Genomic DNA, 26,606 nt, shown 5'->3' with positions numbered 1-26,606 from the left:
TTTATTATTGCCTTTGTGTTCAGTCTTCTCCTGATATCATGTGCAATTAATCAAATTGGTTGAAAGCTGATATCTGTGATGGCGGGGACACCAGGTGGATGCAGAGATGAATCATCCACTCAACACTTCTCTGTCTTAGTTGAAAACACCTCAATCTTGTCTTTTTCACTCATGTCTCAGGCATCACTTTTCAAATCATGTATTATATACACAGCTTACACGTGATATTTTTACATTACCAACAACAACTTTGATTAATATGGCATCTTTAAGTAGTGAAATGTGTCCAGGAACTTCACAGGAGAGATATTGGAAATTGAGTCATCTAGGATCAAAAACTTGATTGAAGATTTTGGGTATAAGGAACATTTTAAAGGGGGTACGTGGAGATGGGGGTGGGGGAGAGGTAGATATGGAGAGTTTTATGGAGGGAATTTCAAAATGGTGGAGTGGTTAAAACGTGTGTTGCAAAAGAAGCCAGAATGGCAGCAGTGCAGAAATATCACAGTTTCCTCATGTACATTGACTAAACAAAGCTCTAATATAAAAGCAAAATGCTGCAGATACTGGAAACCTGAAATAAAAACAGAAAATGCTGGAAAAACTCAGCAGGTCTGGCAGCATCTGTGGAGAGAGAAACAGAGTTAACGTTTCGAGTCCGTATAACCTCTTCAGAGCTAAAGAGAAGTAGAAACATCTCCACCAACTTTCTCAATCCCTCCAACTTTCTACAAACTGCTTTTCTGACATCCAGTGGTGGATGAGCAGAAATTTCCTCCCACAAAAATTTGGGAACACAGAAACCATTGTCTTTGGTTCCCACCAAAAACTCCATCCTTCTCCCTGGCAACTGGCCAATCTGAACCAGACTGTTTGCAACCTTGGTGTCATACTTGACCCCAAGGTGAACTTTTGACAACACGTCTATACTGAGACCATCTATGTCAGCTCTGTAACATTGCACAAACCAACACTTGCCTCCGTCCATCTGCTGCCTCTAGATTTGACTATTTCAACGTTCTCCTGGTCGACCTCCCACATTCTACATCATTCCCCCTTTCCCCACCCCCATAAACTTAGGGTCATCCAAAACTCTGCTGCCCATATCCTAGTCCTGTTCAACCATCCCACTGTGCTCACTTGTTAACACTGGCTTGCAGTTAAGCAATTCTTCACTTTTAAATTATCACCCTTGTTTTTCAATTCTCCCATGGACCGCCCTATCTCTGCAGTCTGCACCAGTCTTCTGCAATCCTCCATTTCTGGTCCCTTGAGCGTCGCCAATTTCCAATCCGCTACCACTGATGGCCGTGCCTTTAGTTGTCTAGGCCCTAAACTCTGGAATTTCCTCCCTAAACCTCGTCCTTTCTTTTCACCATTAATACGCTCCTTAAAACGTGTTCCTTTGCCCAGGTTTTGGTCACCTGCCCTAATATCCCCTTATACGCCATTGCTTAATTTCTGTAAAGTCCATTTTAGTACAGGGAAAGCGCAATATCAATGCAAGTTGTTGTTTAGGGCAGGAGGGGCTTACAAAGCTAGGATGGGGTGAGACCATGGAGGGATTTGAAAACAAGGATGAGAATTGTAAACACTAGTTTACACTATAATACCTATAGCTATATGTTACATCAGTTTACATGTCACATGTTTCATACAGCAGTTTACATTCTCCTATGTGGGCAGTAGGGAGTATTTAACTTAGATTAGCAAGCAAAAAGGTCCAGCCTGAGACTTCCTTGCACTGACCATCACTTGCAATTGCCATGTGCACCCGTCTCAAGAGAAAGTACCTGGTTTGTTCTGGGGAAGTGGGTGGTTGGGAGTGGGATGGTACTAACTGGAATACGGAAAGATTTTGGAGGCAGGTACTGGGGCTGCCAGGTTTGGAGGTGGGCTGTCTAAAAGGCCTGTTTCCTTCCTCTGGAACTTCAGCCCAGTCACAATAAAAACAATGAAACAGAAAACAGCCTTCCAGCACTCAACCCCCACCATCCACCCCGCACCCCATACACTCCCTGTACTAACTCATGCCATCCACCCAACCAGAAAGGCTCCTCATACTCTTCATGCCAACTAATGTCCCTCCAACCACCCCAATGGCCCCTCATGCCAGCCTATACCCCTCCATCCATCCCCATTGGCTCATGCTCTCCATGCCAACCTATGCCCCTCCACCTATGCCAATGGGCCCTCATACACTCCATGCCAACCTATGGCACTTCACTGCCAACTTACCCAGTATACACTCTGTACAGAACGAATGAAGCCCATAGTAACGATGTCATGTGAAAAAGCTTTAAAAAAAGTCATTAATTCATAACTTTTGTACAAAAACTCCATTTATGACAGCCTGATAGAATCAACCAGTCATTCAAAGTATCAATAGCAGAAATAGCAAGCATTTGACACCTCTTTATCTTGTCTAAATAAACACCAATAATGGAGAAATAGATATAAGAGAGAAAGCCGTCAATCAAGTAATGTTTCCCTTGGGTGCAGCTGTTTCAGCAGACTAATGGATGTCTGGGCTCTCAGCCAAGAATGCACAGAAAAATTATGGAATCATTTGGGAAGAATCATCAAATCACATATTTCAAAAGAGAAAAGACCACAAGGCACATTTTTAAAATTAGGTTTTCTGATGTGGGTGTTGCATTCATTGCCCATCCCTAATTGCTCTTGAGAAGGTGGTGGGGAGCCCCACCTTCATGAACCCGTGTAGTCCACAGTTACACCCAAAGTGCTGTTAGGGAAGAAGCTCCAGGTTTCCAACCCAGTGACAGTGAAGGAGCAACAATATAGTCCGAAGTCAGGATGGTGTGTGACTTGAGAGTTCTACAACTGATAATTCCACAATGAAGCCATCTACACTAATCCCAATTTCTTCTTTGACTATATTCTGAAAACCAGGTGAAAAATAAATGAACATCTTTTCAGCTTCCAGTCAGCATCTTCAATCCTTGGCAGTTTGACACCTTTACTGTGTTAAACAAAGTCCAGGAGAAAAATCGTGAGCGAGTTAAGTGTTGAGAGGCTGAGCAGTCCAGAAGTGAATGTTGGCACACAGCAAGTAACCTTCAATCAGGCAGCTTTTCTTATTCTGTACTGCGCGTGACCAACCCTCAAAGCTGTCAAAACCCACTTTAGTAGTAAATATACCAGCAACACCCAGTTCTAACACCAACCTTTACTGGGCTTTACAATTTGGACACTTTTGAACTCACCTGGTTGAAGACCAACAACTCTTTGAGCTGTAGCTTGTAAATGGGTCTGGAGTAATTTAATACATGATCTGATACTGAAATGGATGGAGTGTGGGGACTTTTTGGATGGGTCAATTGTAATTGACTTCCTGTCCAGGACTAATTTGTGACAATTGACCTGATGACAGTCTTTGAACAGAACTTGAAAGGTGGATGATATGGGAAATAAAGGGTTATTAATATGATCATTATGAGCTATGCTATGGAAGATATTGCCTCTTGCTGCATTTTTCTACCATCACCCATAGCCTACACATCTGGCACATTTCTCTATATGTGATTTGCTATATGTGCTTAAGCAAAGGGGGAACTGATATCGTGAAGGATAAAGATGACTTACGCATGGGGTGTAAACAATTGTGTCTGTTCTTTCTGAAACTATTGTATAAGTAACCTGTTGTAATAAAGATGCTTTGAGAGGCTTTGGTACCCTGGAGCTCTCCCCTGCATGCTTGTCATAAAAAGTTCCTACTTTCAGCTCACTCCAGACTCAGTGATTTTTATCCATTTTTATCCGTTGATAAGTAGAAGCAGCAGGTGTTCTTTTGGACACCATCTCAATGTGGAATGAGGGGCCTGAAAGGGCACTTTTTGATGGTGCATTCACACTACAAGTTTAGTGTCTGAATTTTGTTCACGGTATGTCTTTTCCTCCCATCTGCAGCCATTCATCATTAGAGTCCTCAAACATTACAACCCTACAATCTGAATTTCTCTTTCTAAAAATTTCTGCTGGCCTCTTGTTTATCATTTTGTTGGATTCCCTCTTCACCTTTTATCTAAGGAAGTGAATTTGAGCATCGCAAATTGAGGGATCACAATTGTTGGCAAATCGAACATTCCTTTACCCTTTGCACCCAACAGTCTCAGTCTCACTTGGCACTACGCTCCCAACTAGTCCCCTGTGGCATTCCATCCACTGCCCCAGCTATCCCAACTTCTGATTTCTTCTTTGAGCAGGATTAACAATTCAGTGCCAATTTATGCTGGATTATGGTCATCCTACCATGGCAAATTAGCACCCTTACACCCACCAGAGAAGAGACTCTCCTTCCAGCTGGAGAGAGGAGGCCTTCAATCCATTAAACAAGACTAGATTCTAACACAGGTTCCAGGAGTGAAAGGACCTTGTTTGATTCCACAGAGTAACTTTTCTCCTGCTTGTTTTCACGTAGGAAAGAGTACACGTGTACTTGTTAGAATTTCATTTTTGGCAATTAAAGCATTCACTTCAAAACTTCATTACACTCTCTTTTAGTTGATTAAAATTAAAAAGCTGCACACAGTTTCATCTGAATACATATTTATTAGATAAATATTAGGTTGTCACATCATCTAACTACATACAGTTTGCAAGACTAAAAATCACAATTAGTTTTCTGACCAGTTTAAAGTATGAAATGATTGCATTGTACATACAATGTACAAACAGAAAAAAAAACAATGGCCATTTCTGCATGTGACACAGAGACTGTACCCTTTTTGAATTCTTGAATGATCATGATATCAAAAATTGTACAAACTATGAATTTGGTTACAATCTTTTTTTAACCCCTCATTTTCTTCATTAATTTTGTAGCACCTTAAAAATATGCAGGTGATCTACTAGATAATACACTGAAGCTAAATATTACACGTAGGTAAAACAAAGGTTTCTTTTGAAGGATCAGAGTATATTACAGAGTGAATGAATGCTGAAACTTCACGAAAGATAACAAACAGTATTCATTTTCCACACAGTCACTTCTGATGGATTGCAAGCTTGTTGAGACAATGCACATTTCTGGAAAATGAACACACTTCTCTTTACATTGAACATGTCTCCCTTTGTCATTTACATATGTACACATGTCCCTTAGTCCCTGCCTTAGACGATGGTCTCTGCTTTGTCCTTACAGAAGTCTGGGCAGGGATTCAAAGATCACCGAGGTTCCTTCCCAGCCAGGGTTCCACAGTGACTGTCATAAAAACATGGGAACTGGATGTGTGAAACAGCTCTTAGAAAAAAATCAACACCGAACTTGCCGGCGCTCACCCACCAGCAATTTTCTTTCGTTTTAAAATAACATTATAACATGTTAGAACATTTTTTTTTTTCGGGAAAAATACATTGGCAGTGCATTGTTTGTCATTGGATACTCTTCACTTATCCTATATGTTTTGTCGCAGCTGTTTCAAACAAACAAGTTCCCAGTTATGAACCAGTACCTTGCCAGACCAAGGGACCGGCTGCTCTTAAAATGGGAAGAAACTAAAAACGGGGTTACAGAAATTAGCCTCATTCTATCCACACAAGCAGAAGCCAGGACTAGAGCACGGGAGCAGAAAATTACCACTTGCCTCCAGGTCAACTCAACCCCAAAGCTGGTGACCCCTCTCAGTGTCAATTCACACTTACAGCCAATCGGTTTGGTGATGTGTGCCACCCTCTTAAGCTCATGGTGCTTCAATATAGGTGCAAATTACACAGAGGTCCCAAATCAGAAGAATGTGACACAGGTCAACATTTTGTAATTGAACATTCCAGGAACTATCCAACATCCCTGTCCAGATAACATATACTCAAATCCATTTACATGATATTTCTGTTAAGTGAAAATCCTAAAACGATAACCCCCTTCCTCTCCTCTCCTCTGTGATCCTTGCCCATTAACAAACTTTGCAGTTATAAATTCCTGCCAAGTGTGTACTTCTTAATTATATGCATTAAACAATGTTTACAGCTCACGTCCTGTCAAATTTGTTTAACGTTTAAAAAACAACCGCTGAAGAAGAGGTTGCGTTTAGAAACTTCCCTTACAATGAAAAGAATTCTAAGAACCGAGTGCCAAGACTTGTAATTAAATTGCTAATATTCCCAGCAAATGAAATATATTATTCACTTAACAGAAATGAACTGTCCTGCACTCGTGACTTGTGTTCTCTCCCACTTAATGGAGCGCGCACACAGACACACACACACACACACACACACACACACGAGAGTTTCGAGGCTTGGAAAAGGAGGGGAACACTCTTCTTTGTAATTTTTATGGGTTTAGGTTTTGGGTCAGGGTGGAGAATGCTCTTCTACTCTGCAGAGGAATCCTCTTTGAAAGCGGGCCCACGATTTAAAAACCACAGGAAAAGACAACCAATCTGATCATGGAAAATGTTGAATATTATCAAAGACGTTACTAAAATATTCACAAAGGTATTTACAATAGCATTTTAAAATAATCAATTTGCATACTGAACATCGCCTTTAACTTGAGACAGGGTAAAAGAACCTCAAATGTATTCAATTACTTGGCAACTTTCTACATGACGATTACAGATTCAATACTGCTACTAGCAAAGGCAAATAGCCATTCATTTTAATATCTACAGCTGAGTACTGGTAACTAGCATACATAACTATGCACATACAGCAGTGATGGATCAGATTTTGTCTTCTAGGAGGAGCAAAATGTAGAGAAAATAAACAAGTGACTTTGGTGATGAAAGCATTGTCCAAACTTCCAATGGCAAGCTTGGTTCAAATCATTTTGTTGCACATTGGAAAGGAAAAGGGATCAGCTTAATAATAATAATCATAATAAAAAACAAGGTAATAAAAACTAACTGGAAACACAACAAATCCCTCTGGCACTTGCAATTGTGTAGCACAGGTAGTGTCGCAGATTAAAATTGTACAGGGTTTTTTTTGGGAGGCGCAGTGTGTTCAGTTCAATGGTGGGGGTTATTAACCAGCACACGGTCAATCTGTTTTTTTGGACTGCGCAGGTGCAGGGTAGTTGTTGTGCACACAGGCAGGCATCTTTTTTCCCTCATCCTGTCGTGAAATTATTGAACATCACAGTTCGAGAAAGGTAAGTCAGCGTAAAATGAGGGCTGAAGAGGTGTGGTGCTCATGGGGTGTCAGTGTGGTAAAAGGAGAAAGCATCACTGGTGCAAGACAACGGTGGTGGCTCCCAGGATGTGTAACAGTCTGCAAAAGGAAAACACAAACCAGGAAAGTGTTGCAGATGTCTTCTGCCACTGACTGTTAGGGTTCCCAACTTTTCCAGCAGTGGGCCTTACCCAACTCACAAACCTGTGTGCTCCAACAAGCTGTCCAATATTTGCTGCCTCAGCTGCACGTTATTGTTAAGACTGACACTTTTCTTTTGAGACCGAGCCGCAAACATCGAGGTCTTTTAATGATTCTCCCAGTATGGATAGAACGCGGGTTTGGCACAACAACGCCAGTGAGTCACCTGTGCTTTGCAATAAAACACTGCAAGGAACGGATATATTCGCACTTGACTTGCAGGCTGCCCAACAGTCCCTTACATTGCAAAATAAAGAGAAAAGAACAAACAGGAAAAATCTCTGTACAAGTACCGAAATGGACAGCAAGAGAAGACGTTTCTTCAGGTACAGAGGCAATAACTTCCCTTCCACTGTTTTTCTACATGTATTCGTAATTTGACATTCAGGTCAGCATTGTTGTGCTTTCTAGTTGCATTCTGACCTGAATAGTTTCTTATGTCCGTCCCTCCTCTTAGTCCATCTTCTGCTATTCTCGTTGGAGCTGCTGAATGAAGGATCTGCTTCTAGTATATTGGATTGAAGATGGGGGAGCGGGAAGGTTGGAGGAGGGCGTGGTGGGGACTGGCCTACAAAAACAATCCCTCCCGCCTTTCACTGTCGTTTTCTCAAATTTAGCGCTTGGGACACTTTACACAATGGAATTCTTCCTATTTATTCGCAAAAAATCAATTGGATAAAGCTACACGGTTTTTCTTTTTTTTTAAAAAAACGATCATAAATGATGTTTCCAGTGAAGCTGCAACACCGCCTAACAAGCTTCCTCCCCCACTGCCCACACCGCTTTCAGTCAATGCAAGTGTGCAAGACGACCAACTTGGAAGGAAGAGGAGCCCGGAGTGCATCATTTCATCTAGTGTATGAGCTCTTGCAGAATAGGGTGTTTTGACTTCTTGTGCGGCTACATGGTGAGGATGTGTGAAGGGATGGGCTTTCAGTTGGTCTCAAAGAGTGAGAGGAGGTCATCATTGCTATTGCTGGGCAGGTCAGGAGGGCCAAGGTAGGACAGGAGCTCATCTGGATTTGTAAATTCTGGAATAAGCTGTAAGGAACCAAAGACAAACATTCAATGTTATCAAGTCCACCCCCACTTTCTCATCAATAATAAAATACATAGTCAAATCTCAAGAATAAACTATTAGCCAAATAACATTGTTGGAAGAGCAAGGCTGTTGTACATTGTACACCCTTACATTTCTAATGCAGTTTTCTACCAAAGTCATCGAAACGGCACATTTTATTCGGTTTCACAAAGACATGAACAATTTGCTCCCATCATACTGCAGCAACAGGCAGGTGAGTGTGGTATTCTTGCTGGAGTCATCCACAAGATGTGAACTCACTGTGTGTGTTTTATGAAATCATTTCACTCCTAAAGTATGTTTTTTGTAAGGTATTGCCTGACAGGAAGACAACTTAGGCCGACAAATCAAGTGCAGTAATGTGACGAATCCAGCAGGTTAGCAAGGATTTGGTGCATTATTATATACCCCTTTAACATACTAAATTATTATATCATGCTCCCCACTAACCCCCACTCCCAACCCACCAAACCCCCCAGCCAACTTAAAAGTAGGTGATTAATCTTTGGGGCTGGAGTGTAATTTATTTTCATCACGGCAACGTACTTGGCAGCAGCTGGGAGGGCAAAGATGTGTAACAACCTACAAAATTCAGGAACTTTTCCAGATGGCCAGATGGTTCTGGCAGTGGTCTATTTAACTCCCATCAAGAGTCCCATTAATTCAGACCACATTCAAAAGTTCATTGGCTATTTTTTTCCCCAATTTAGAGCCTTGCTGCTAGGTGGAGCCACTATTTACAGCAAAGCACTTATCTCCTGCTATGCAATTGTAGAACAGCAAGAGGAGGCTGGGAAGGAACAGGTGTATTGGAGCTGCAAGTGGAGAGGTGAATGGCAACAACGAGGCCCTGGTTTTGCCTTGACCATTACTCTGTGATCAATAGTACGATGGCCAGGATTTTGCGGTCCTGCCGCAGCGTGTCTTCCCCTGGTGGACGCGCGAGCCATTTAAATCTCCATTCCGCTCGGCGGGACTGTAATATCCCGCCGGGCAGGAGGGGGGCCGCAAAATCCTGGCCAATGTTATTTTTTGAGGAGGTTGTGGGGTGCATGTTCCTTACATTCCCAAACCTCACAAGTATTGAGCACGTGTTAGTAAATTCATATTTGAATGTTCATTAAAGTTCCAAACTACGCCTGTTTTTGTATAGCTGTTCACTCACAAAAACTTAAGGTATATTCTGTGCTTTTTTAAAAAAAATTAACAGCAGCAATTTCAAGGTCTCCCCAAATTTATGGTGCAAAGCATTTATTGCAAAGCTTGTTTAACTTTGTGTGGATGTTTTCTGCTTCTACCATTAGTTTATTTTTTAAACTCTGTATTAAAGTGAGACTGCTGATCTTAAGTTTGAACTGAATTAAATAGTTTTTGCAGGCAGTTTCTGAGTTGCGATGTTCAAGAATTCAGTACCTGTGGGGTGCCAGCCATTTCCCCTGGGCAAACTGAGTGACAGTGGCCAATACGTTCACATCATATTCAAATAAACTGGGATATTTCAGTCACATTATTGTTATTAACGGCTGTTTGAAGTTAGAAAATAATTTAACAAATCCTCTGTAGTGCGTTTACGCAAATAAATTTAAAAGCTGCAAATTTTTTCAAATGAAGCGTGCCTAATGCGATTATTAAAAAGTGGCTGTTCATTGAGAATATGTCTGCTTCATTTCAAACATTACTGGAAGGGAATTCAAGGTCCTTGGGCACTGTTTGCTGATGGTGCTGGTCCTCTCTGCTGCTGGTCCCGGGGCTTGATACGAGCAGGGACAAGCAGGAATAAACGGGATCTCGCACCATCTCGGGGCTAAGAGGCACACAGTTGAAGAGCTCTTTTTTTTTTTGCCTCGAACCGAACAACAACTTGCACTTGTGTTGCACTTTATAAAAGGTGGCACAACATCCCAAGGTGAAAATACATGCAGGCAGTCCCAAATTAATGTGGGTGAGAAAAGACTTTGGAAATGGGATTGTAGAGCAAACACCAATTCTAGCCGTCAATTTCCAATTGGCCTCTTTGGCATTGGGCGCTGTGCCTTTGACTAAACTTCTTTATACAAGCGTATCGCTGCAGATTTGTTGGGTTAGATTTTCGACTTGCCCACCACCCCACCCCCCATGCGTAAAACCGGTTTGTCAGCTGCCCGTTATGGAAAGCGCACAATTTTCATTTCTATTGTGTAGATGGAAATTGGCGGTTTCTACAATGGGTGGTCGATTCTCAACGCCAGCCTTAACCCCCCTGGCATCAAGTTGACAATTTACCTCAGCCCATCACGTTCATCCAATTCACTGAGAAACTGGCAATGATGAAAACTGAAAGACTCGTACTATCCACAAAATGGTTTGTTTCTGTAACATGATCAGTTTTAAACCATTTTAACTTATTTTTGCAATATTGCAAGCAGATAATTTTAAATTTGGGGAGGGGGGCGCGGATTAAACTTTTTTTTGTACTCATTAATATGAGGGATGTCAGTGGTGAGGAATGGAATACCAGACCGCTTTACTCAGCGCCTCTATTAAGTACAGGGACAGCCTAGGTTGTGGGGCCAAAGTGTGGAGGGCAACCTCAGAAGGGAACTCTCCAGATCCAGAACATAGAAAGAGCCGAGGGTGATATTTTCAGTCATTCACGTTTTGGCCAGCAGAGGCGAGGGTAGTGGAAATCGAAGCAGGGAATGCGTGTGGATGACAGGGTCTGTCTCTGTCAACTGAAAAGAGGACAGCTGAGCAGACCGATGGACAAAAGGAGGAGGAGGAGGAGGAGGAGGAGGTGGAGGGTAAGTGAGGCAGCCAGCCATGTATAGAAAGGCAGATTTTGCATTAGCAGGGTGCTGGGGCCAGGTATCACTTTCCACGTTCAGTGACTGCATTTTGTTGTGCAGAAGAATCGAGCGGAGGGGTGGGGGAGGGTCTGATATCCTTCCAAGCACATGCACTGGTTGTGCTACACTGCCTGAACCTCCACCACCCCCTGCCCCCACAAATGAGAGAGAGCCCTGCCCAGTCACAGAGTGAAGTTTCCATTTTTCCACAGCGGACCTCCTTGCTGGCCTTCGAGGCGATAAAGCTCGGCTGAATTACGGGCACTCTTGATGCTGTGACTCTGTGTTGAGCAGGAATAGCTCCACCCATTTCAAGTAGAACCTTCACATCAGGGAGAGGAGATTCTCATCCCTCGGACTGATCTGAATTAAGGCCAAGGATCAGAGGCCATTCTACCCTCACTCCACCACTCAAAGCCTCAAGAAGTACAATGTTATAAAACTGGATCCACTGATTCTGTGACATGAATTTAAGACGATCACAGTGCCAACTTTTGACAGCCGACCCCTGCATAGTTTTATAAACACCTTTTACCATGTCTATTAAAAAAAAAACTGGTTCAAAAACAGGTCATGTTAAGAACACATTTGCAGTACAGCCAGCCTTTCAATCCTATACTTCACAAATATCTCGACGTATTTTTGGGCCACTGTTGTTCTTAATAAAATCTGATGGACAATATTCATAATCAAGTTAACCAATTGCTGCATCCCTGACCTCTTTTTTTCTTTTGTTGTCTAGTCATTTTGACACATTTTATACAATAAATAAAAATCATTTCTTCAAAACAGACAGGTGAATAGAGGCAGCCAAAGCAAACTGCTCTCCTCCTAGGCTGCTGCAGTACAAAGTAACATGTGAAAATGTATAAAACAATGACGTGACATGAGGCGCTTTGCTGTGCCCAGAATTTGCTAGCAGTGGATGGGCAGGCAAATGAGAGCATGACGCACACTTACATCCAGTGAGGGTTCCGGCATGTCGGACGCTCCCTGACCACCAGCCTGACCTTCCAAGGTGGAGGAAGGGCGAAAGGTCAGATCACTGTGTGGATGGTTGCTAGAAGCAGCCTGCTGGGGTTGCCGGGGCTGCTGGCTAGGACCACTGTGATGTAATGGTTGCCCTGACTGGCTGCTGGGGTGAAGTGCGTGCAAACCTTGCTGCATGGAACTATGGGACTGATCAGTACTGCCGGGATGAGGCATCTGCGAAGGAGGAAGCAGGAGAGAGTGAGGCCACAAGGTACAGTGCTCAAGATGTCTGAAGAATGTTAATACCAAACCCAGCCATTAGACAGGAGAGAAAGCCAATCCCCACTTCAAGAATTTTCAAATCTCACTGGAGACTTAGAAGGAAATCAACTCTGCAGCACTAACTTGCAAGACCTAACCGCTGTCCGACCTAAGAAAATCTACCCACAGTTAGAGAGAACAGCATCATCGAAAGACCCACTTCACTGTGAACATTTCAAACATTACCACTGAAACTCTAGATACGTGTCTCTTTCAGTCAATGGCACTCACAATAGCTCACATTGGGTTCAAAGTAATTCCCAAGAGAAAGTATCCTTTTTGTTGGCCTACTGAGGCTGAAATGCACTAGTAAATAAAACCACTGCCTCGGAACCAAAAAAAAAAATCCGTTCCTAAACCGTGTTTAGAGGGAGCATGCTAGAAATATTGATGATGATCTATCTTTGAAAAGAAAATTTAGTAAACACCATTGTAAAAATGGCGTGGAGATTTTAATTAACCTCCTCTGTGCAGGTTCTGGTATTCAGTCACTGTGGGTAGGCTTACAGAAAGAGATACTGTCTCTAACACAGATTAGCTCTGTGCACGGATACAAGTACATACTACAGAAAGAGTCTTTTGTTAGCAACTTCTCGTGTGTAATGGAACAAACTTCCTAACACCTTCCTATCCTGACTCCAACAATAGATTTCCTGTTGGGCTCAATACTGCAGAGTTGAAGACATTCCCCCCACTCCCAAAAACACCCCCCTTTTTTGTGTGCGTGGAGGCAGAAGCTGGTTAGTTCTTCGGTTGGGGTGGGGGGGGGGTGTTGGGGGTTTGGGGGCGGGGGGGAGCTCAGTAACGACAGCAGTAGTGCTCCAACATCAGAGGACAGACAAGCAAATACATGTCCACCTTTTTGATGTGGTGAGGAGGAATGAAAAATGCCCCCCCCCCGTACTTCAACTCAGCACCATCAGAAAAGAGTTGACTGCTGCTGAACAGAATCATCTGGTGAACAGGATAAGCAGGATCCAAACCAGTTTTGTTTTGCTGTGGGTGGGGGAAGCCCATCCAACAATACCAGAACCAGCTCGGCTGGAAAAGGTTGGGCTCCACCACATTTAAAACCAGGTTTGGAGGCAGGGTGGGCGGGTGCAGTAGGGGAAGTGGGGGGGGTGGGGGGAACATTTTATGAAACACCTTGTTCTACTTTTACACGTACCATGTAAAAGACTGTCAACTTGGTAAGGCGACCCATGTCTACCAGTGAGTGACAAAACAATGGGATGCTTGCAGCAACTTTAACAACATTAAGTTCTAGTTGCCCTTGTATTCCATTTGTGTGAAATAACAGTGAAATAAGCACAGACAAAAGCAGACCAGATTTGTATGGAAAGAGAAACAAAAAACAAGGCAGATGAAAAATGTTAGTGCTAGATAGAAACATTGCAAGCCACATTACACACTCAGAAACACAATCAGACAGGAATATTCGCAGAGAGTTAGTTAAAAGGAGTCTGGATGGCAAATTCACTAAGTTACTCTCCATTGTTTCCCTTGGGATCATCAGCAGTGATTTGATCTTCGCTGCATCTCACCTTGTCCCACTAATATAACTCCTATCTTGTGATATTCTACCCCTATTCTGCCACAGGCTGGCAAAGTTAGCACGCTGGAACCCCATTCACAGACACAGGTCCCTGACACTCGACATCTCTTAGGCTGAATGTATCCCAAGTGCAAATGCAAAGGTCATTGTTTGAAACAAAGGGAGAGACGCACACAAATGGCACCACTTACCTGATCAGGCATGGAGTGGCTGAGAGGCTTGTCAGGAGTCATAAGGCTGTTGGGCATATCTGGAGGGTGCGACAACTGGGGCCCATGCATGAAGTCGTTCACAGAAGTACCGGCAGGGTTGCCATGTGGGAAATCGAAGTTCCCATGGCTGGGGTAAGTGTTACCTTTTGGGAGGATTATGACAGTATTATTAACAAGTCTGCCTTCTCAAAACAATCTGCATCTTGTTCAGGACTGAAGCTGGTTCAGATAGAAATCCTAAACAACAAGTCAGCTCCGACAGAACGGAGTATTAGTTTGCCCTGGGTTCCCAGTGTAGCTATTGTGTTATCAGCTGCAAAACTGAACATTTCAAGAGGGCAACGGAAATTCATGGGATCAATGAAGCATATTTCAATTCACAATCATCTGGGAAAAACTCAGGGCAATCTTTTTTTTTTAAAAAAAAAAGTCACCATACTCAATCTTTGCCACCTCCCAACAATATATTCTAAGTGTGACATGTCAGAATCTCCTTTCACTTCCTTTTTAGTCTGTAACTCTGATCAGTGAACAACTGCTGAACACTTTGCATTAAGGACTTTATATCTGTTAATATCTCCGTTTCTGGGCATTCTACAGGTCTTCACACCACAACACAACATGGCTATCACATGTTTGGCAGTAGAATGCTCTGGTTTCAGCTCTATGGGTTTGTGTCTCTTTCCTCATGTATAAATACTACTTGTCGGGCAATGACAATGGCCGTTTCTCAGCCATCACATCCACATGGTTACATAAGCCAGAATTTGGTTTTGCCATGGTCTAGTGCATAAATGCAATACTCTGCAGTATATCCACTACAGACCAGTATGACTTGAGTTCAATTCCCAGCTTACACTCAATTGAGTGCAACTTCTTTTTTTATTCTTTCATGGATGTGGGCATCGCTGGCAAGGTCTGCATTTGTTGCCCATCCTGAATTGCCCCTTGAGAAGGTGATGGTGAGCCATTGCCTTGAACCGCTACAGTCCATGTGGTGTAGTAGGTACACCCACTGTAAGGAAGGGGGTTTCCAGTTTTTGACCCAGCAACAGTGAGGGAATGGCGATATGATTCCAAGTCAGGATGGTGTGTGTGGCTTAGAGGGAACTGGCCGGTGGTGGTGTCCCCATGCATCTGCTGCCCTTGTACTTCTCGGTGGTAGAGGTCGTGGGTTTGGAAGGTGCTGTCAAAGGAGCCTTGGCGGGTTGCTCCAGTATGTGGATGGCACACACTGCTGGCACTGTGTGTCTGCGGTGGAGGGAGTGGGTGTTGAAGGTGGCACATGGGATGCCAATCAAGTGGGTTGCATTGCCCTGAACGGATCAAGCTTCTTGAGTGTTGTTGGAGCTTCACTCATCCAGGCAAGTGGAGAGTATTTCATCACACTCGTGAACTGAGGCAGGGGTCGGGACTCTACAAGTGGTCTTGGTGCCCTTAAGCCAGTGAAATGAAAACGTAACAGCCAGAGTTCATGCTGTTCATGGAGGCTGAGTGAGGACAGCACTGGGCATGGCTCTGATACATGTTCACATCATCCAGCTGGTGGTCATGCAAGGATTGCCTGCTTCAATACATAATATATTCAAGTTGGTAACTCAGGGCAGAATTTTACGTCCCCTTGCTGGTGGCTTTGTAGGCAGCGGCTGTAAAATTTCTCAGGTGGCCTCTCGCTGGCCCTGACCTCTCTGCAATTTTATGCTTGGATGGTTGAGGTCTAGGCTGGCCGGCTCAACCTTGCCCCAATTGAGGCCCTTAGGTGGCCAATTATTGACCACTTAAAGGCCTGTTTACCGTCCAGCCTGAATTTTCAGGCTGCAGGAGGAGTTCAAGGACGTTAGGCAAGCCTGAAAATTAACTATGTTCAAGCCTCGGGCGGGAAGGTGGGGGGGATGGTGAAGGTTGTGGGTGGGAGGGGGGGGTCCTCACCATCAGCAACTCCCTTTCATTTAGGGCGTCACGCTCCCCCACAAGGTCCGGCCCCTGCAGGTCCTCCATCTCTACTGGCGTTTCCACCAACATCCACACCCACTGGTGCACTCCCCCCCCCTGGGCTTCACCTCCCCTCCCCACCCTGAGACCCCCAAAACTTACCTGGCGCTGGACTCCTGGAACTTAGGCTCTGGGGAGTACTTGCAGTCCTGGTCCTGTCCACTGCAGCTTCTGGCGCTGCAGGGCCTAGAGGATTGGCTGGCCAATCAGATTGGGCGGCCGCTCTCTGAGGCAGGACATCCTCCCCAGTGAAGGAGCAGAAGTCCCGCCCCAGCCAATTAACCGCTTGTTGGGGTGTTAAATGGCTGCGAGGCAGGCAGTATTAGCGGAGGGGGGGGGAGGGGGTGTTCTCCATCGACTCTTCGGATGGCGGGAAAGGAAAGCCTAAATTCCTGGCCGTAAGAAAGCATGAGGTGGGCAAGGGCCACATGAGCCATCAAGCTCCCTCCATTCACAAGTCATATGCAACATGTTCCACTGTGGCACTCCACCCACCCATTATAATTGTCTGGTGCACAGGTTTGTATAAAAGCTCACTGATCCCTACACCCACCCACCGCCACCCCCCCAACCTCCCAAATCAAGCAAAACTGCAAAATATTCAGCTATTCTCACACTTCCACTGTTTGATTCTTCCCTGTTGTTCTCCAGACAGAAACTCCTGCCCACAGCAAAGGAATCATATTCCAATGAACACTTCTAACCTTTCCAATCTATAACCATCCCTGTAACCCAATCCCATTTGCAAACAGATATCCATTAATCCAGTTCTGTTTTAAAAGGAATCTCAGCCTTAACTAATTTCCACTGGGTATTTTAAATATGTGTGGGTCGCCACCTGCTTAACAGATTTAAGTGCTACGAACTTGGGTGAGACTACTCCTCAGTGTGACACTGCACCTTTACATTACTTTTTATGGTAGCTTGAAATCTACCCAAAGGGGTGAATACAGGGATCAGCGAATCTGTTCATTTGGGATCCATTCCTGAATTAAGGCCCACATCCATTCTACTGTGTATAAGAGTCTAGAATTCAGCTAGCAAATGACAGCTGCTCTTCATTGGGCCAGATTACAAGGTCAATCTCTGCATCTGGTACAGCGGGACTTGGAATGCAAGATTCCAACAAGCAAAATACACTCACACTAATGTTTTTGACACATACAAAAGACACATATTAATCTGCAGAATGCAAAATAATAATTCTGTACAAATACCACAGTTGAGAAGAACTTAAAAAATATCTTGACAACAGCTTTTTTCAGTACCCCAGCAAGCTGCATAAATGCAATGTTGATGATATGCATGGATGGATAAGGAGAATTCCAAATTCACGGTGAGACCTACCCGGGTTGCCATATTCGTTGCCACTGCTGCCTCCTGGTGGTGGAGGTAGGGAAGGGTACGGTGATGGACCTGGTCCCAGAGCTGCAATCATCTCCATGACATTTGGCATAATCATCTGGCTGGGACTCATGGTTTTGAACCGCTTGGACAGAGGGCCATCCGGGTCATCTTTGATGTGAATGTCAGACTTCAGTGGAACTGGTCTCCAACTGCATGTCGGGTCAATGGTGACCTCTTCAAACTCAGAGCTGGAGTGATTCAGAGGAGATTTAATTAACACAAGAAGCTACTCCAATACTAAAGTCATCTCTGACTTACAAATAAAAAAGGTTGTGAGTCTTGTACCAGCTTAGCTTTATACTTTTGATAGCAAAATGATCTTATGAAAAGATAGTCAGTTTATACTGGGTTCTTCTGACCTGGAGCCAGGAAATTTATGATACTACTGGCATCTAATTGGCCTTTGGAGAGTACACTATTTAGACCAGGCCCTCATAGGATGTATTTACAGGTTAAAAAGAGCTCCATTTCTGTATTTCAACATTCCAAATGTACTCTAGATTACCTGTGACCCATGGTATGCATGTAGCTTTTCACTCAAACATAATTTAAATAGATAGGAAGATTGACTGTGGGAGCTGGCACAGAAAATATGTGATTTGCATTTGAGAGGAAGGTCATTAAATAGCACCTTCCATAATCTCAGGGCATTACATAGTCAATGAAGTAACACAAGCTGCCACTTTGTGCACAGCAAGATTCCATAAACAGCAATAAGCTAGGTTACCAGATGATCATCTTTTTGCACATGTCGTTTGAGAGATATATGTTGGCCTACAACCAGGTGAGCGCCCTTTGACTTCTTTGAATGATGCTATGGGATCTTTGTGTCCTCTTGAGAGGGTATGTGGGGCCTCGGTTAAATGTCTCATCTAATAGATGGTACCTCTGTCAGTGCAACATTCCCTCAGTACTGCAGTGAAGTGCCAGCCAGGGTTATGTACTGAAGCTCCCAGAGTGGGCCTTGAACTCATCACCCTCTCACCCAAAGGCCAAAGTGTTACCAACTGAGCGAAGACCAATGATGGATTTCCAATAAGTTATTTTTAATTTATAGCTGATTTTTGGAAGTTTCAAGGATTCTTCTTATTGGGAGTTTTCATTCTGCCACAAGAAATGAACACAAGACTTCACACACCCATTAAGGGTTTGAGCACTGCTCAAATCATGCTTTCGAAAACTGTCAATGTCCTGGCAAAAGGCAGCAGAGGGAAACGAGATTGATATAATCCTAGTTATGAGGCAGAACATTCTAGCAGCATCAGCTTAGGGTCTCTTGAATGGATTGCTTTATTCAGAGGAAGCATTATTCCATGCCAACTAGCGAGGGCCTGGCTGTTTTAGCTAGACTTCAGTTAGGCAGACGAGTCTAGTTGTTCATATCTAAACATAGCTCCCACCAAACTCAGCACATGCAATAGGTCACTCTTGATCAAGAAGAGATAATAATCAGTGATTCCCCCCCCCCAGCGTTGATGGTATAATGCTTGGAAGAACTGTGACATACCAAATGGGTTCCTTATAGAGGGCCCCACAGTACAAACTGAAGGATCAAACCTTCGTTGCAAACAGTGGACAACCAACCATCTCAGATCTAGTCATGGTAGATACTGCTGTCACCTCCAAAGATGGAAGATAAAAGCATCTAAACAGACCGGGCAACTCCCCAATATCCATAGTTACACTGGAAGCTTTGCTCTGGATATCTGACTCAAGCATTCACACTTGATTTGCATTTTGCTACTAACATACAAAAGAAAAAGAGCCTTAAGGAAACCTACTTTTGAATGTTGGATAGGATGCTCCACATGTACTGGTCAACTTCAAGGCCTTCCAGAAGTGCGGTTTTACTGCCATTGAATAAAAAGAATATGGTCAATAACATTTTTTTTTACAAAAATAGAAACAAATATAATTACAGAATAAAGTACAACAATCATTACATTTATTTATAAATAAAAGTTGGAGGGGTTTTGATGGGGTAGATGGGGACAAATTGTATCCATTCACAGGAGGGTCAGTAACCAGAGGACACAGGTATAAGGTAACTGGAAGAAAACTCCAAGGGAAATGAGGAATACTTATTTTTTGCAGCCACTCATGACCTGGAATGCGCTGCCTGAAAAGGTGGTGGAAGTGGATTCAGTGACAAATTTCAAAGGGGAGCTGAATAAATAATTGAAAAGGAGAAAATTGCAGAGCTGGGGTGGGGGGTGGTGGGGGTGCGCGGCAGAAGAACAGGAGAGTGGGACTAATTGGGGAGCTTTCAAAGGGCTGGTACAGACACAATGGGCTGAATGGTCTCCTTGTGCTGCATATTTTTGATGAATGGAGGAAAAACCTAAAGCCAATTCTCTGGAGATGTTGGGAGGTTTTTCATTTTTGCGCTTCTGCTGAGGGGAATACATACCCAAGATCAATTTGTGTACCAGACGGGGCCTTTGGGCCTGGATGTAGAAGACCCAACAATATGTAAAGTAAACATGTCCTGCCTGACTAATGCCAACGTGATGGAAAATATCTCTGAAAGCAGAACGGGTTTGGGCACAATTGCAGAGGCAAGGTGATAGAGCGGGGAAAAGGGACTCATTGAATTGCCTCACAGGGAGACAGCATGGACTCGACGGCTGAATGGACTCCTTTTGTGCCATAATGACTCTACAATAAGCAACTATCTTGTGACAAAGTGGTGGACCTTCCACTGTTCACTACCTTTAGCACAAAAGAAATGCAAACGCTAGTAGAAAATGACCTCCACTGTGCCTCACATCTACTTATTCACTAAAATTAATCACTGGTGGGGAAAGCAAACATCTCTATATTTAACTGGGATTTCCCCCGAGTATTTTTTCTGTGTCACTGAAAACAGTAATTTAGGTCCAAAGGAAAGGATAAGGATTCCCTGCAACACAGAGCTTCCATTTCTTTCAATTAAAAAGGACACATATTTATTTTTTTTGCCCCTCAGCAACTCACTTCACTGTTACGTAAGCAAACAAAATAAACTAGGGCGAGATAAATAACCGGTTAATCTGCTTTTTGGGCTGTTGATTGGAGGAATGGCAGCCAGATTATGGAGGAGAATTTCCTGTTCCTCTGCGAACATTAGGCATGTGACACTGGGTCAACATGTCATCCCATCTCACAAACAAATGCAGCTTTCATGGGGAGTCTATCATGTCATCTTTCGTCTGATTAAGCTAGATAGCCACAAGCTGTTGTTAAGCTTTATATATCTAAAAGGAAGCAATATTTTTTTTTTAAAAAAACATCCTAAAGCGCCAACCAAACATTAAGGTAGTCCATGGACAAAGATGCACAATTCTCTCTCAACAGCTCGATTTCTTTACTTACTTGCAAACAGGACACCTCCATGTTCCCCTCTCACAGTTCAGTTGCAAGTATGATTCCAAATCAAAACACTGCAGTAACAGGGGAACAGAACATCGAAAATCCTATTAATACATATTACATAGAGTCCCTGGAACTTTAATCGAGATTAAACTGCCAGCAGATTTTCTGCATTATTGTTTCCTCTGCGAGTTGGTCAGCTTTCTAGTTTTAAGTTTAAGCTGATAAACCTTCCTTTCAGACCCAATCTTGCACTCATTTAACAAGCATTTTAGCATAAAATGACCCTGATTAAAATATAATTCCTGGTCATAATAGCCTTCCAACATCCAGGCAATCATAGGTGCTGAAAGACAAGGTGGAGGGATTACCTACCTGTACGTGTTTACAGTCATGGCCTCTTGCTGGTAACTGGATCCGCCTGAATGTGATTGGACACTTCAGGGACACCTTGATTGCCGTCTGCTCCACTCCATCTTCTCCATTTAACGTAGCCCCGCCCGAAGAAGCCGCCACGCTGCTGAAGTTCCTTTTTACTGGTTAATAAGAGGGAATTGATCAGCCAATCCCAGTCAGCACAGACCTCAGGTACAACACTCTCTCATATCAAAGTGGCTTTTTATCCACGACAACTAATCAACTGATCCTCTGGCAGAATTCCTCATTATTCCGGTCACCACTGTAGCCAGCACCCGACGTTTCACTCATGATTTTTCAACTGAGCCCGACTGTTTTAAGACACAGCGTTGGTGGGATACCTGCAGGTCCCCTCCGAGCGGCCAGGTGTGTGGCCATTGTTGGATTTTGTGTGCTTTTTCTCTCTGGGAGTTTCCCTGCCCTCCCGCCAGAGTTCGGGCAAGAGGCTGAGCAAAACCTCCAGGGAATTGCAGGAAGTCTCAGTTTCTGCCTCAGAGCCTCACAGAAACAAGACCACCCCAATTCTGGTATGGACTTTAGGGTCAAATACAAGAAACAACTGGGTGAAGATCCCTCATCCTGACAGCACAGTATGTGTATAGATACCAGATGAGGACTGAGATGTGACACCCCCCCATAGTCAAGACATGTATAATGGGTGCTTAAGGATAACTGATGCCATCAAGACACAGGCTAGCGTGGCAATCAATACCTTCAGGAAAGGGAGCGGAAAACCCCTATTTTTAAAGAAACTGGTTAAATTGGTGTCTGGCTGATGGCTCACTCCTTTCTCTCAGTGGTGCACCTATCTAAAGACAAAGAAAAATGTGCCACCATTGGCTTTGACCAACTCAGTATTTTCCCCAAAGTATCAGTTACCCCCAAGAAATAGGCCCCCTTTCTGCTTCTTTTCAAATTTCTCCCCTCTCGAAGGCCGTGACTCTCATAGCCCTGTAAAAATCACGCCCCGCCCCCAAAATACCAGGTACCAGATCCCTTATCCGGCATCCCAAAATCCAGAAGGACCCGAAAACCGGCTACATTCGAAGCTGGCACCCTGGGGATAAAGCCCCTTCATTTCCCATAAATATTTTGTACATGCTCAGCCTCGGACCCAACATCCGTAAAATCCCCAAATCTGACACACGCCTGGTCCCGAGCTTCCCGGATACTGGGTCCAGTGCCTGTACCTCATCTGGGTGAGCCTTTTACATGCAAGACTGGGCATTGGATTGTGAGCAGCACCGAGGCTTAGGGGAGAAGCCCTTCAAACCGTTCGCACGTGAAACCACATTGAACTGTCAATATTTGATCTCTCTGATTTCTTGCGCACTAGCGGATTAGGTCACACCTACTTTTTGTGATGCAATGTTCAGCAGGGAGAAGCCTTTTCTTCAGCAAGCCTTGAAGCACTGATCGGACTGATGGTCTGTGCACCAGCTGAAGTACGAACAAGTGCGACTGCAAGGGGAGAGAGAGAGAGAGAGGGCACACACAGGATCAGTGGCTTGTCGGGAAGCACAAGGGATTAGTATGAACAGCGTCAGATTATCCCCAGGTAGCAAGTGAAACTGTGCACCTGTACAATTGTATCACACACAGTCCTTTGAATGCTTTGCTGATACATTAAATGACAGAAAAAGAAACCGTCTGCTCTGATGAAAAAAACATATAACAGACAATTTGATCTTAAATGCGTAGCGAGTGTCCCTTACTTTGTATACTTTGTGAAAGTGATTTACTGATGGAAATGAACTTTTCACCAGGCCCCTTTCTTCCCAAGAAGTTTCTCTTTCGGCGAGAAGTTTTGCTAGTCATTTCTTTCTCACATAGCGGGACATTTCCACCTCATTGGCTAGGGTCGGGATTTAGCGCAACTATCAGTGCAATGAGCCACAGGGTTTGAAGCAAAACTCAAAGGATCAGTTTTAAATTACTTTACCCAGGCGGGCCTCAACATTTTCTATGTATCTAAAAGTTTTAAGAGCATGCATCACACTTCCAACTTCCAATGTGTCGGAAGTATGAACATGGATAGACAATCATTTCATGCTGCTTTCTCCTGACACATATAAGTGTTTGCAAAGTACAGGTATTATCATTCCCTCACCACCAGCGGCCAACTTCAGGCTGCATTGACTTAAGCGGACTAGAGATTAATCTAATCTGACCCTTCAGCTCACTAGACACAGCATAGCAGCAAAATAATATATTGTGCGTGACATGATGTAATGCTCCTTTTATTATAAGACAGCATTATGATCTGACCAGCCATGAGCAATGCCACGGGAAACTCGTGGGTAATTAATAAAAGTCTGGTGTAGAGTGCACATCACGACTCAAATGCGCCTGTCGCATTAATTTCCCAAGAAACAAGCAAAATAAAAAAGTGCCACACAACAGCCTTTAATGTCTCCGAGCACATCTCATAAAATTCTTTCCCAATCCCTTTCCTGTCTCCGATTCTCTTCACCTGTAACCTACAGGAAACTTAGGCTGGGATTTTCCGGTCCCACCGGCCGTGGGGGACGAGAAATTCCCCGTCCGACGTCAACGGGCCTTTGTCTGGTCCGTCAAATTTTTCCATCCGGCCCGTGACGATTCCCGGTGCGGGCGGGACCAGAAAATCCCGGCCTTAAGTGTTTCCTGCATCCCACCGTCACCAATGCTTTTGGACGCCCGCTTTTTGCCATTTGTCTTTTAAACAGGATAAGCCAGAATTTTGTGCCAAGCTTCACCCGAAGGCACGCCAAGACACAACAGCCAGCGTAAAAAGAGCAAGAAATTTCAGCTGTAAGTTTATCGCGCACATACTTACGCCCGCCTCAAATTTCCCTTGATCTTTTACACCGGTTCAAGTCCTGTGACCGGCTGGGTCTGGGATCATTATAATGACTGCATTAATGGTGAACTCTCCCCAGTTCCACTGATTCAAAAACGGGTTTAAACTGAGGTCTCGAATTTTAGGGGGACAACAGGGAAGAAGGATGTTTTGTTAAAAAAGTGATTTTGCTTATTTATTCTCACTGAAACCCGCACTGAGTTTGCTGGTTCTTTGAACGCATTTTTAAGGAATTGGTATGAGCTACTTTGAAATTTGGAAAGCTTCCACAATGGCATTCTTAAAAATCTGCTGTGCTTAAAGTGCATGAATAATGGATGGTTAGATGGCTTAAAAGGGGGAATGCCTGATGTAATTTATGTGTTTTTCTTAGGATCACAATTGTTTACACCAATTTTCACTTGTCCACCAGTTCTGAGAGAAGTTGCTGGGAAGGTTCAGTGGAAACGGCTGTCAGTAAAATGGCCATAACGATGATTATAAAACTACAATGTAATTTGCTTATTCCATTCCCTCCCCTGCCCACTCAATGCTTGACAGGAAATTCCAGGCTGCCGTGACTAGGTAGGAGCATTGCGTCAGAGCGCTATACAAAGAACGAACACGCGTCACTCGGAGAATTGTAATTTGTTCTATCGGCAGACGGCTAGGGCAGACGGCTAGGGCAGACGGCTAGGGCAGGTGGCTAAGGCAGACAGCTAGGGCAGACGGCTAGGGTGGCACTAACCAGCTGACCAAGTATGGCAGCAGGAAATCCCTCCCTGGGTAGCAGTGTCATTAGCAGTAGATTGAGAACTGCGATCATGAGAACATACAAATTAGGAGCAGGAGTAGGCCATTCAGCCCCTTGAGCCCGCTCCGCCATTCAATAAGATCATGGCTGATTTCATTATGGCCACTTTCCTACCTGCTCCCGAAACCCTTTGACTCTCTTGTTAGTCAAGAATTCATCTACCTCTGCCTTAAAAATATTCATGACCCGGCTTCCACCGCTCTCTGGGAGAGAGAGCTCCACAGAGTCATGACCCGCAGAAAAAATTTCTCCTCATCTCTGTCTTAAGTGGGAGACCCTTGATTTTTAAACTGTGTCCCCCAGTTCTAGTCTCTCCCACAAGGGGAAACATCCTTTCGACATCCACACGGAACAGTTCCCTCAGGATCTTATATGTTTCGATAAGGTCACCTTCCATTCTTCTAAACGCCAATGAATAGAGGTCCAACCTGTCCAGCCTCTCCTCATACAGTAACACTGCCGCACCCCAACCCCCATCCCCCACCATTCCAGGAATTAGTCGAGTGAACCTTCTTTGAACTTCTGCTAATGCAATAATGTCCTTCCTTAAATACAGAGACTAAAACTGTAAACAGTACTCTACATGTGGTCTCACCAATGCTCTGTTCAACTATAGCAAACATCACGACGTTTAGATTCTCTACCCCTTGCAACAAACTACATTCCATCACTCACTAGTGCAGAAATATCTGCATTGTGGAAAAAAACACAACAGGCTTTACTCAGAGTGCAGTCATTTTTAAATTATAGTCCTTTTTAAATGGTTGACGTAATTCGCAAGTATTCAAGTGTATCTATTTTTATTTCTAAGGAAGAATGCCACCGTTTGGCACAGTTTGAAGAGATGCCACAGCACCATGCCATCCCAACGATGGGGTGCAGCAATCCCTGTCCTAACTCCAGCCGTTTCCCAAGCCCGCAAGCGCCATCAGAAAAAGCGAAAGAACTCCAGAGGGAGGGAGGGAGGGAGGGAGTGTTCTCATGGCCACCTCATGGGGAGAATTGTTCCTAAGGTGGAGCCGATCGCCGCCATTTTAAGGCCCGCCCAGCGTGATGCGCGGCCGGTAGCGCTCAGTGCTACCTGTGCGGGCGGGGAGAGGAGGGAGAGTCGGGGTCTGCGCTCCTCCGCGCAGCAATCTCCCTGAGGCACAGAGCTGCCTCGGGGAGATTGAATAGACAATAAAAAAACTTTAATAAATGATGTTAAAATTTATTTAAACATGTCCCCCCATCTGACAGAGTCACAGGGACATGTTTGTAAAGGTGGGGAAATTATTTGACTGATTTTTATAAAAGCTTCAGGAAGCCCCGTCCCGCCCATGGATGAGGTTTCCTGAAAAGCGTGAAGGCCGCTTGGGCTTTTCGGCTGCCCGCCAACCTTAAGCGCGGTGTTCTTAACTAGTTTAATTACATTCTTAACGGCTTGAATAGGTTGTTGACGTTTCGACAGGTGCGCCGCTGACTCCGGCGCGCGCCCACCGAACGGAATACTGAGATGAG

General features: G+C 44.1%; 1 protein-coding gene across 18 annotated transcripts in view; it reads right to left on the bottom strand.

Annotated features, from left to right (window-relative positions):
- Positions 1-4,552: 4,552 nt before the first annotated feature.
- The window catches only part of zmiz1a (zinc finger, MIZ-type containing 1a), a 438,054-nt gene continuing 416,000 nt past the window's right edge, over positions 4,553-26,606 (bottom strand). For 17 of the 18 annotated variants that reach the window (XM_078530856.1, XM_078530852.1, XM_078530851.1 and 14 more), the window contains 7 exons: positions 22,827-22,932; positions 21,430-21,590; positions 21,058-21,125; positions 19,485-19,553; positions 17,644-17,891; positions 14,284-14,447; positions 4,553-8,379 (listed from right to left, as the gene is read on the bottom strand). In XM_078530856.1, coding sequence (XP_078386982.1) covers positions 8,272-8,379; positions 14,284-14,447; positions 17,644-17,891; positions 19,485-19,553; positions 21,058-21,125; positions 21,430-21,590; positions 22,827-22,932 — 924 coding nt within the window. In that variant the 3' untranslated portion in view covers positions 4,553-8,271. Of the gene's footprint in view, positions 8,380-12,204; positions 12,451-14,283; positions 14,448-17,643; positions 17,892-19,484; positions 19,554-21,057; positions 21,126-21,429; positions 21,591-22,826; positions 22,933-26,606 lie in introns of all 18 variants that reach the window. The other variant, XM_078530870.1, reaches the window with a different exon arrangement.

This window comes from Cetorhinus maximus, chromosome 27 (genome assembly GCF_964194155.1).
Source record: "Cetorhinus maximus chromosome 27, sCetMax3.hap1.1, whole genome shotgun sequence".
Classification (NCBI taxonomy): domain Eukaryota; kingdom Metazoa; phylum Chordata; class Chondrichthyes; order Lamniformes; family Cetorhinidae; genus Cetorhinus; species Cetorhinus maximus.
This window is presented reverse-complemented; position numbering and strand designations above follow the sequence as displayed.